At 39.8% G+C, this 12,663-nt stretch overlaps 1 protein-coding gene across 1 annotated transcript in view; it reads left to right on the forward strand.

Moving 5' to 3' along the window:
* ipo11 (importin 11) overlaps window positions 1-12,663 on the forward strand; it is a 115,790-nt gene that overhangs the window by 32,308 nt on the left and 70,819 nt on the right. Inside the window, exon 15 of the mRNA XM_080499990.1 lies at window positions 2,002-2,107. Within this exon, the coding sequence (XP_080356116.1) occupies window positions 2,002-2,107 (106 nt within the window). The remainder of the gene's footprint in view (window positions 1-2,001; window positions 2,108-12,663) is intronic.

Genomic DNA, 12,663 nt, shown 5'->3' on the forward strand with positions numbered 1-12,663 from the left:
TGATGAGCCTTATTTCCAAGCTGCTTTATCTGTCTTGCATTAGTTATTTAAATACTGCAGAGGCACAGAAACAATGTCATATCTTTTAAATACGATACTTCAAAACGGAGAGTATATTCTGATGCTATATTGACAAGCTGAGATGTTGTACGTCCCATATAAACATACAAAGCCAACTATGCTTGAAGGAAATAAAGAACACTGCAATACACCACCAAATGGGATAAGTACTAATAATTATTATATTAGTATATCAGTATCAGACACTTTTAGATGGAGCAGTTATTTGAACTTCTGCCAATGTGATGCAGGATTCATTACTTGTACGTGCATGAAGTTGTGCAAGCTCTTTTTTTTGTGTATATTTGCCTATAATTCTGCCTATAATATGATTTTCAACAAATCTATGTGATTTGTTAGCGCGTGCACATGTTTGTTCAAAATAGGCTGTATGTGTGATCCATGTTTTGCGTGTTTATTGAAACCTATGTCCTCCCCTTCGCCCCAGGTGGGCCTCTCAGTGTGAAGTCTTTATACAAGTGGATTTTGCTCCCGTCAGTTATATGTGACAGTTATACGTCACACTGTTGTGACACACACACATAAACACAGGTCACTGTGGTATGTAACACTACTGAGAGAGAGAGGCCTAAAACTGGTTTCATTTACCCTCGACACAGACTCGCAGGCTTACGCTTGTCAAGCTGTTTGCACTGTGCCGCCTTTGCTATACATCCTTCATAATACCAGTCGCACTGTGGGAGAGCTCGGTGATTACAAATGCAACATCACAGGAACGGAATGGTACATGGCTTGACAGACTTGAGCCTGTGAGTCTTGTATGTATCTATGTTACTGCGAGAGATGAGCAAAAGCCTAGAGTGAAAATCCAGTCAAAAGAGAGAAGCCCGTCTCACGTGGTGTTGAATAGACTTGCAAAAATGTAAGTACTTAAACATATAGCCCAAACATATTAAGGACATACGGATTGTATTACGAAATGTATTTTACACAGATGCATGTTTTTTTATACGTCAAATCTAAGTACACCTGAACAAAACTCTTGGCATAGCCACAAATATCATGACACAGAGATATACACAAATCAATATACAAAAACTCCGCACACATCACTTTGCATGTGTAACTGCCTCATATTCCCAATTGTGAGAAACTCGTGTTACGAGACCTGCGGTTATTCTTATTGATCCTGTTTAGACTGTCCATTTCTATCTGTTCATCCTCCTGTCTATACATGTGTGCTTTTGTGTCTTTATCAACGATTGGGGATCTGCCTGAGGTGTTCAGATCCCCCAATAGAGCCCCCCCCCCCCCCGACAGTGTTTTATATCCCTGTTGTGTTCTGACTGCTTTGACTTTTTATCCGGTCTTTTATGCACACATTACCACATGCACTCACCGATATACAGATACAACCACACTTTACCCACTCAGCCTTGTATAATACAGGTGGATTGTGTAATGGAAAAAACTGTGTTCCCGTCTCATTAAAGCATCTACTTACCCCTTTTTTCTTTTGCTTTTACTTCTGTTTTTGTTCTATTAACTCTTAGTTTCCTTTTTTGTCATTTTTAAATTCATCACTTTTGAAGATAAAATATAAATGGTAACAGGCGACATCTCTGCCTTGGTCACTGCCTTTGTCCCTTTGTCTTTTATATTGTTTTGCTGTCATACTGTCAACTATGTTCTAATCTCATCTTTTATGTATGTTGTCTTTAGGGCCCTCTCTTACAGTTCTATTTCTATTATCGTCATCTCTGTCTTGAAAGCTGGCTTTTGTTTTTTCCTGATATACAGTATTAGTAGTAGTATTTTTTTCATGTTAGTTGGGCACTTTATGGGTTGTAGTATATGCTCATACTTAACCTTTGTTTTAAATTTTGCAGATAACTGCACGATGGGGCAGCTGTTTAACCTTTCTCTAAATGTATACACTCTTCTAACTTAAATTTTTTATGTGTTTTATATTGTGTGCAGTTTACAATGCAGTGGGACTGGCAGCCTATGAGCTGTTTGACAATGTGGACTTTGACCAGTGGTTCAAGAATCAGCTTCTCGGAGAACTGCAAGTCAGCCATCACAGGTAGTGTGTTCAGATTTGAAGCCTTTCATTTGAAGCATTCACATTTTCATTTCTTTATATTTATCTTTATGAAGTTCATGCTCAGGAAAACAATACTGAATCTACATAAAGTTGTAGAGTATGAATATCTGACTCACGAGTAGGATTGTGATAACTTGATATTAAGAGATGAAGTGCATCACATTGTTTTGGGAACAGATCGTACTATTCATATCTGTAAACAACATCAAAGAACTCTTAAATTTAGATCAACATTTTCCCACAGATGTAAAGTTGTGATAGGCTATTTTTTATTGAAAGGGTCAGTCAATTAAAGTTGCCAATAATAATAATCATGATGTTGATGAATAATCCAAATGGGTAAAAAAGTCAATAGATGTAAGCAATAAAATATTTATTTAAAGCCAACAAGAATACTGATAAATGTTAAAAATAAAAAAGGGGGGAGCTGGACTACGGTTAGCACATTGACCAGAAAACAAACAAACATGTTAAACAAATAACTTATTTAATCATAAAAAATGTTCACACTCTTAACACAGAACATTTCTTCTTTGTTTTTTAGGTTGTTTTTTTTTCAAATACTGAGATGCATTCAATGTCTGTCCATCTTCTGAATTAAACAGAATGATCTATTTGCACAGGTGGATTTTTTTGTACATAGTAAACCTTTCTGTGGGGCATTTTGTTTCATCAGTATTATTCAGTTGAAACAACGATATTTAGATTTTAAGCAGTTTGTTTTGTTGTAATTAAACTCTGCTCTATTTATTACATTTACGGTGTCTAATAATGTTTCACAGTCACAAGCCTTTGAGTGTAACTTAAGTTAATTGACTATTAACCTCTCTCCTGCTATTGATTTCAGTCAGCAGCACAGTCGATGCATGCCAAGAAGCTCATAAATAAACTGAAACTCATAATAATTGTAATACCTGCCGTCAGTTTTAGTCACGGTCACATTAACAAGTGCGGTGTGTATTCACGCAGTCGCTCGCGACAACACCAACATCCCAGCAGGCTCGTGAAATTGGACGAACAGGTGCACGAGCAGAAAACCTCATCAGGAGTCTATGGAGTATTAGCCAACGTAACTGTAAACGAGGAGCTGGCAGATGAAGGGGTGGTAAAAAAGTGTTGGATGAAAGAGAGGCTGGCTGGAGACGAGGTGGCATGAGTGAACTGAGGAACAAAGAAGTGCCCTGCACACAATCCCTGCAACAATCAGAACAAAAAGCCTGCAGCACTCAAAAGGTCGACACGCAGGTTAGTGCTGCAGACGTCAACGAGCGGGCGTGCTGAAGTCACCACGGCCCGACTCCCACACAGCACAGGTGCAAGTAACCCCTGCACTTTAACGCCTCAGTTGTGGCTTTTTAAAGTTAGCTCACCTCCTCACCCCTATTCTTTTTCGACTGCTTAAAATTCCACTTTTTGTGTCTTTGAAGAAATTGGCACTATTGAGACACCAATTGTCCCTGTGAGAACGAGTCATGAGTTTTACCCACCGGACAAATGACAGCAGTGTTTAATCTGCTGCTTTCTTATCTGTTTTGCTCATATGAACAAATGCCAGGACAAATGCATTAAGTTACTCATCTCCTTCGGCCACACGTGGAGAAAAAACACACAGTAGTGGCTATCGCCCTTAACAGAGTGTGATCGGCCTTAAAAGAAAAAAAAAAAAATTTGTTTCTGTCAATGCAGAAAAATCATTTGAATGAGAAACAAATCTCACAAACATGTTTGCCCATTCCTGGTTGTTGGCAGTGTCGGTACATCATGGCTTTGATTTGATGTTGGCCCTCAGTAATCTGACCAAGAAAGACATGTCTTTATGTCCTTGAATCGTCAGCTTTCATACATCACAGATGCCCTCAAATGATAGCAGAATGCTTTGTGCTTAAAGGATTTTGTACGCTTACAAAAACCACAGTTAGTTAGATAAATGACTGCAGATAAACTTGTCAACTCTCATTGATCTCTCTGTTGTTGGGTGTTAAATGAAGCAGTGTTTCGGTCAGTTTTCAGATTGCTCCCTCAGTCTTTTGAAGAGGCCACTTCAGAGGGAATGTAGATGCAGCATTGGTTTTAAAGCAGGAGCATGTTTGATGATCTCCCTCGCTGAGCAAAGTTGCTTGATTCTGATGCAATCGTAGGACTGTGCTTTCTTGTTTGCAGGCGTACCTGCTTGAAGGTTGTCACAATCTGATATGGCAAACTCAATAACTATTGAAGCCCTCTGGAATTGAGAGTATATATTTCTGCAATATCAACAGTTTAGTATGTGAAATGCACGGCCCTATAAGAGCTACGACCTGTGATCCACAACTAGGTCTTTTCCACCCAAAAGAACCAGGAGCTGGGGCGCCTCGTATTGCAACGCAACCTCATGCAGACCTCAGCTTGCAGTCATACAATGCCATACAAGACCTGGAAGTGAAGTTAGTTACAATGATGTTATGATGAAAAGCGTGAAAAAAAAACGACAATGGAAAACTGATTCTAAATTCTATATCCCACGCAGCTGACAGCACCGGAGCTCTGCAGCACTTTGGGAGCCACGGCTCTGCGATCGCGGATTAAATTATCTCGTTCCCTCGTATTATTAACTTGAGGGAGCGACTTAATACATTCTTCCTACGCATTATTTAAATGTATTTCTCATTAACCATTCCGGGGCTCCATGTTCTCTGTAGATTTTAAGTCTGCCCCTGACCCCGAACTCGCACCTTGTTCTTCCTGGTGGCAAAGTCCCCAAATTATTTCTCATTCCTTCATGATGCATTTCATATAAAATCACCTATTTCTAAGTTGCAGCCATTTCTCCTTTACATATTGCATTCCAGTTGCTTTGAGATAATCTCCATGCACTGCAGCTTTGGTTAATACTGTGTACTGTTGACTGGAGCTACATATTTCATACATATACATAATATATGATCCATGCCAATAAAATCCATGTTGTCGAGGCTTACATTTGAGTGCCTCACTCGTGCCAGCGACTGCACTGGAGATGTGTAGCACTTTGATATCAAAGTTAGCCGTGTAGACATCTGTGTTTGTCACAACTTCTCGAGGTTTTAAACTGGATGATTCTTTTTGCCGCTGCTGCTTTGAAGTTCGTGGCAAAGGTGCTCTGGTGGACTGATGCGGGTGAATTGTGGGGAACAGGGCATGAAGTGATATATTGCAGACTTATGATTACTTGTAAAGGCCTGTGCCATCTGACTTACCTCTCCTGCGTTTGTGTTATTCTTTACCAGATTCGACAAGTGCCACAACTGCAGTCGTCTAATAATCTTCCCAGACCACAGGCAGGCTTCACCAGCATCCCACCTTGTTAAGGGAAATATTTGGTTTATTGTGCCAATTACAACTAGTTTGAATTGCCGTTGCTCAACTGGTGTGGTATTAAATTATTGCTAAAGCATGTTTGTCTTCTGTAGGTGTTCAGGTTGGAAGAGCCAATATAAGATTCAGGCCATGCATTTTTTTGTCCTCTTCGTGCTTGCTCTATATACAATTCTTGTATTGTGTCTTGGGAAATGAAGGCATTTTGCTGGGGCCATTGTGTCATTGTTCTTTACTGACAACGGGTTTACATATAAGGTGTTTTTCTGTACACACACACAGACACACACACGTGCAACTCTCATTGGGATATCAAGTGATGCATCTTTCATAAGTGAAAGTAGTCATGCCAGATGAAGTTTCGCGTGGTGACATGGCGGAAATATTTCCCCCCCTTGGTAAAGTGAGAGGCAGAAGGACAATACTCATCTTGTGGCTGCCAAAAGCCAGATTTTCTGGCCGACACACTTGCCCGATGCACATTTGTTGCTGTTACCAGAACATTTCCAGATGCTGTGCTATCTGCTGTCGTTTTCCCTCTGGGTATTGGCTATTGGAGCGTTCAACAGCATGATTGTGTTGATCTACAATTTCCACATACCCATATCACAAAACAGAAATTGTTAAAGCAAATATGGTAAACAGGGTGGCACATTCATAAGAGGTTAAACAAGTCCCACTTTTATGGTAAAACTGTAATCATTAGAGTCGCAAAATGGATGACTTTCACCAACTGGAGACAAGAGGTCTGACTGCAGTTCTGAGCCCACCTGCTCTCACACCGGCAAGATTTCTTACTCCCTGCCTGGCATATAATTCATCTGTGTCACTTAACTTGCCGTTTTTCTCTTGGCACTGATATCTGTTAGGTTTTATTGATTCTGATCCTACTAATCACTTCTCGTCCTGTATCACTTCTCTCACACATTTTGTCTTGTCTTTTACGTCCTCCTGGATCTTCACCAAATCCCAGTGAATTTAAGTGCTGCCAGTGTCATAGTACACACAATTCCCATTTAGGTTTGAGTTATTAGTTTAGTGATTGGCTTTGGTTTAAGGGCAGGAATGAATGAGTTCCACAATTTCAGGCCTTTGATTTCAGTGAAGAGCCCAGGAAAACTAATTTGCTTGAAGTAACAAGAGCATGACCAAAGTGACAGGGAAGCTTGTTGAAGGTTTTATCACGGCCCTTCATGCAGTATTACATTGTCAAGCAGATTGACATAGTAAAGATGTAAGGTCATATCCAAAACATGTCAAATCACACTTATTTTTTATGTTTACATTAACAAAAACAGGTCTCGTCTGAGCACAGTGTGGTGCAGAAAAACACCTTTCAGCAGCCCCCAAATATTTCCTTCACACAAAAACAACACTGCGTATATAGCAAAAACAGGAGCTTTGTTTCTATCTTAGCTTGATGTAAATCAATGTAACCACAGACGATAGGCAGAATGCTGTGAGCCTCCCCACAAGTTCCAATCATACCCAGTGGGCAAACCGCACGCATCCGATTCATCAGTTTAGAATCAGAGTTGTTTCTCCCACCATTTTCCCGAAATGTCAAATTTCTTAACTTCTGTATTTGTCTTGATTCTTTTGCTTATTTATCTATTTATTTATGTTTGGTAGTCAGTGTATTTGTGTGGTAAGCACTGCTCGGGCTTGTCTGGTAGTGCAACTATTGTTTGTTAAGGTGTTTTGGATCATATAATATTTTACACCTGAGCTGTTGAACAGGAGGAGGGGAAAAAGTTTGCACTACAAATGGATTGAGTTGCACAAAGAATTAGCAAGAAGGATACTTACCATGGCTAAAGCTTTCGGGTTTTACACTGCAGCCGTAGTTGAAGATGAGCAGGTACATGCTCTATATAACTACAAACCATGGATCAGTTCTAAAACTCTTAAAGCCAGACAAAGGACGAATGACTGACATTACTCTCGCACTGGCACCCAATATACAACACGGACATCGCTCAGATTCTATTGCAACACAATTGGTGCGAACACAACGTGAACATTAACACAAAACAAAACCAACTAAAACGTTTTCATGTAAATATAATCTCATCTCTGAGTGGTTGAGATGTTAACATCTTTATTATAATTTCATTGATAGAATTTAATATTTTGACAGCTCAATATTTATGCATACATTTACAAGGAAAAAAAAACCCTATCCTTATAGAAAAGCAGCAGCACAATGACAGCGGATGAAGAAAAAAGTTGGATAATTTGCTGAGGTTGCACTAATCCATGTTGGATCTTAAGTCTACATACAAAACACAAATTATTTTTCCCCCAAAAATTCATTTCTCATATTTTTGGAGAGAAAACCCGACAATATTCATCGTCTTTCTGAAGTTTCCCAGCAATGCAGACTTGTGAGATGTGTGTTACTTACAAACTCTGGCACAGAGAATTTAAGTGGCCACAACATAAGCCCGATAGCTCCCCATATTTGTACATTCCATGATTATAATGCATGCCACGATCTCAGAGGCAGCCACATTACACTTTCCATCAAGTGGTTCTGATCCCCACAGCATCCGTATCTGCAGTTTGAATGCACAAGTTGGAGGCTAATAATCTTTACATCCAAGCTGCGTGTGCAATACTTATTCGCTTGCAGGTTGCATAATCTCTTCTTTATTGGACTTTGATAGTGCCATTCTAGGTTTTCCCGGACTTAAATCTATTTGTAACACTCTGAGTGCAGCAGCGTGAGCGTAAGTAGTTCCAACAGTATCTGTCAGCCAGGCTCCTGCTTACACTTGTGGCTGAGCCTCAGGCAGCCAGTGAGTTGGTTATCACTGTCTGTCATAATGACTACACAGGCCAACTCACTGTGTGCAGTCACAGTCATACTCGCTTGTTCATCGGCACACTTGCTTTGATTTTTGACTTGCTGTTGGTCTTTTGCGTCCATCTTTACTCAAGTCAAAACACTTGTCATACCTGTGATCAGTCATCATGCCCCAGAGCACAGAGAAGACAGCAAATCACACACGCCACGCTGGGACGCCAAGCAGGCCCCTCGTTTCACCTACATGGACATCAGAGAATCGCCAGGAGGAGCTTTTTGTGTCACCGACACAGGCGGCCAGATACTGATATACTGCGTTCCATCATTCTGCTGTCATATGCTGCCAGCATGACAGGATGCGAAAACACTTCAGGTTTTTGACTTTGTCTTTTGTGACTTGACCTTTGTGGGTGAAGTTGGAAAAATATTTTCCTTTCTGGGGTGATTTGTTGTACACTAAAAGTTTGGGCACGCCTTCTCATTCAATTTTTTGGGGGGGTTTTAAATATTTTTTGGGCTATTTAGATTGTAGATTCTCACGGAAGACATCCACACTGTGAATGAACACATGGAACTATGTAGTAAACAAAAAGTGTGAAATCAAAGTATGTTTTATATTTTAATTTTTAAATCTTCAAACTAGCCACCCTTTTGTGCAGAAGTCAGGTTGGTGCAAAGCTGGCAGCCCCATTTGACAACTGTTGGAATTCATATTATGGCAAGAGCCAATCAGCTAAGAGAAACTCCAGATCATCATTGCTTGAAGAAATGGTCAGTCAGTCCAGAAAAAAAGCAAAAAAAACCAACCTTGTGCAAGTCCCTCAGAGAAGTCTTAAAAACCAGTAAGCGCTACTACAAAACTGCAGACCCAGAGTCACCGCTGCTGCTGAGTATCGGCTCATCTGAGTCACCACCTTCAGAAATCAGACGTTAACAGAACCTCAAATTACAGCCTTGATAAATGCCACACAGTTCACGTAGCAGTTCAGAAGAGACTGCTACGTGAACATCGTCAAATAGCTACTAGGAAACTACTACAAGGGAAAACAACAAGCAGAGATTTGTTTGGGCCAAAAAACACAAGGAATGAACATTACACCAGTGAAAAACTGTGCTTTGGTCCTCTGAATCCATGACTCCAAACACACTTCCCGGCTGTGTGAGGGTTATTTGACCAACAAGGAGAGTGATGGCGTGCAGCCAGGGCCAACAAGTGCGATCAGGATTCTAACCAAAGTCGGCTATTTTGAAGAATCTAAGATATAAAACATGTTTTTTTGTTTTTTTTTTGTTTGTTTACTACATAATTCCATGTGTTCATGCATAGTTTTGACACTTTCAGTGACAATCTGCAATAAATCATGAAAATATAGAAAACGGCGAATGAGAATTTGTCCAAACCTTTGGCTGCCAGTAGTGTGTGTTGTAACATTCTATGACTTGGGGTTTTGTATTTTCTATCATTCCTAATATTTTACTTTGTGGATTGATTCGTTGATTGCTTCGTATGACGGAATAGAAATTCAATTTCTCGTGGGCTAAACTGTTGATGCGAGAAGAAGCACCACATTGCTCTTTCACCCAGTCTGCACAATCTACAGGCTGCCTCACTCAGTGAGTCAGACTCAATGAATTGCTTTTCACAGAGCTTCATGACCTCACACTCTAACTATAAATGGTGCGTGATATTTTTGCCACATTTGTTCTTATACGCTAGCTTTTTGGGTTTTTTTATGGGGGGGGGGAACTCTGTTTACGTCTGTTTGTTGTGTATTAGCTCCCATTGTGACTTGCAAGGTCTTTCTCTCAAGTGTGAACACAATTGAGCGAATAAACCTGGAGCCCTCGTGAGTGTACTGACATTTGCTCACAGCGCTGTAACTAAAAGGCTACACAGGAGGTACCGCAGTAGTAGCATGAATAACAATTCAACCACAGAACCTGAAACCCAGCCTTAATCACATTTGCAATAGGATGCAATCCAAGACTTAATGGATGAAATGCAACCAAATATCATGCGTGTAAGAAGCTGTTTGAAATTCATTCCTTTTTCTCTTTACGCATTGTAATTGTTTTGTCAGCATATTGAAGTTTATGCACAATATGAAACAAATGTGGCATCATGGAACTTATTTTGTCTGCAGACTGTAGTAGAAACAAAAGCCATCTTGTTGAAGGATTTTGTAAAAGTTCACTTCTTGTATTCTTCATTTTTTGGGACGCATTTGTCAGAATGATGAGTAGGGTTCCTGACAGCTGTGTGGCTTTTTTTTTATTTTTTTTTTTAGTATGAGACAGTCAAAGGTCAGACATGACTCATCCATGCTGAACCTGACAAACAAATACTCCTATCAGAACTCCTTCCCATCTGCCTTTTCATTTTCTTCTTGCCTCCTCCTCTGCCATCGCTTTAATAATAAACAGTGCCAGCTGTAGTCTCCTCAGATGATGCAGATATTAATCAGATCAGTCTGCACCACGGTCTGGATGTAGAGGGAGGAATGGTAACCTGAAGTCACTTGTGCTATTTAAAATTTAAAAAAAAGGACTTGCGTACTTGCTTTTTGAATAGTTTTTTGTTTTTTTCATTGTACCTTGAGGATTGCACTTTAAATATCTCATTGATCTCATTACCGGTACTTGTTCTCATTTACATGTTCTCATATGGACTGGAGAAAACCCTGCAGTGCTTCTCGATCTGTACATTATTACTATTATTTATCATGCTCTGGGCACAGGTATAGAGAGGACATTTCAAAACATTACAGCAGTTGATAACCGGAAAGTAAATTTTTTATTTCCCCTATTGTTTCACATTCATAACATATAAAATGAATAGTTTCAAGCAATTAAATCATTCTAAATATTAATTATTAATAAGAGGTTGTTAAGGCCAAGTTGATCAGATGAGTGGTGTTTTAAGGGGATGTACACTACACTAATAACTCAAAATAGTTAATGAAACAAAAGTCTACAACAGTGTTGGATATACCACAGCCACAAATGCATTAATCTCAAGCATTTGTATGCGAACCTGCATGGAACAGTGCTTTTTGCTTTTGTGATTCTGCTGGACCTGAGAAGATGGCTTATTGTAAATGTTCCTGCTTCAGGGAGGTAATGAACTATGCCAAGCCTAAATACTACTAAATGCTTACCTCCAGGGTACTGCATGATTCAAAGTGCCGTCTCCTTGAGCAAGTTTAATGTAGTTTCTGTAATTCAAGGTTTAATCTGCCCTCTATACACAAACTGTGGTCAGAGACAGTTTTTTAAGTTTTGCTAAATATGTAGTATTATCTTTCCACGAGTTGATTCAGTTTGATTTAAAAAAAAAAAAAAAAAAAAAAAAAATATATATATATATATATATATATTTGTTGCCTGGCACTGCCTTAATTTAGATAACAGACACTCTGGTGGCTCAGTTTTTGTACATTGATCACAGAAACTAACATAAACGCTTCCTGCATCCTGAGTAAGTCGATCACTTTTGGAAGGTGTCGACTGGCACTTTCTTACCTGGTCTATCATGTTGGAAGCATCCTGCTTATTACTGCTTCCATCGAACCTTGTACAATATCAGGTTGGTTTGGCTGCCTTTAGGAGTAATTGAATGCTAGTTAAGGCTCTGTGCGTGCTCTGCAGCTTCTAAGCAGTTTAACCCAGGAGGTTATAAGTGGCATCGTATGCTTTTAGTAAAATGAGAATCAAGTGCAAATGGCATTTCGTGTAATGCTGTTAGTGATGGTAATCTTCAGATTCAGACCCTAAAAGAGAATAACAAGCTTTATTCTTTTTTATTTATTTTTTTATTTTTTTTACCCCTTTTTCATAAACGCAACCTTGTCTTTGTTTGTTTCAAATGCACATGCCCATACACTGACACAAACCAACACTGGTGTTGTGAGTCATGCTGATTTTGGCTTGTGGCCCAGACTTTGGTCTTGGGATTTCCTGTGGATATTTGATACGCAGCCAACAACAGTGTCGTCCCCCTAGCCTTTATCTTCTCATCTCTCGGTTGCTTCATCCCCCCATCCCCTCCTTTCAGCCGAGGCAATCCTCGGACTTGATTTCTGCCGTGAATGCGAAAAGGGCAGATGCTGAGGGACACTTGCCCAATGCATCTGTTAAAAACCCATCACTTCCAACATGCAGTGTTTCACTTCTGGGACATGCAGTGTTGGACATTTCAATTCATATCACACTCCACCCAGCTGCAGTCGTTTCTTTGAACACTGTGCTTCTCGAACTGGGCTGTTTTCCCGACTTGGTATTTAGGCACTGTTTCCACTGTCCCTCAGGCTTTGTCATTTCCTTTCTATGCATTAATTTGAATAAATACACAGAGCACCCATACTTAAGAAACATTTCCTTTACCTTGTTGTCT

The sequence above is a fragment of the Blennius ocellaris genome, assembly GCF_963422515.1.
Source record: "Blennius ocellaris genome assembly, chromosome: 7".
Lineage (NCBI taxonomy): Eukaryota > Metazoa > Chordata > Actinopteri > Blenniiformes > Blenniidae > Blennius > Blennius ocellaris.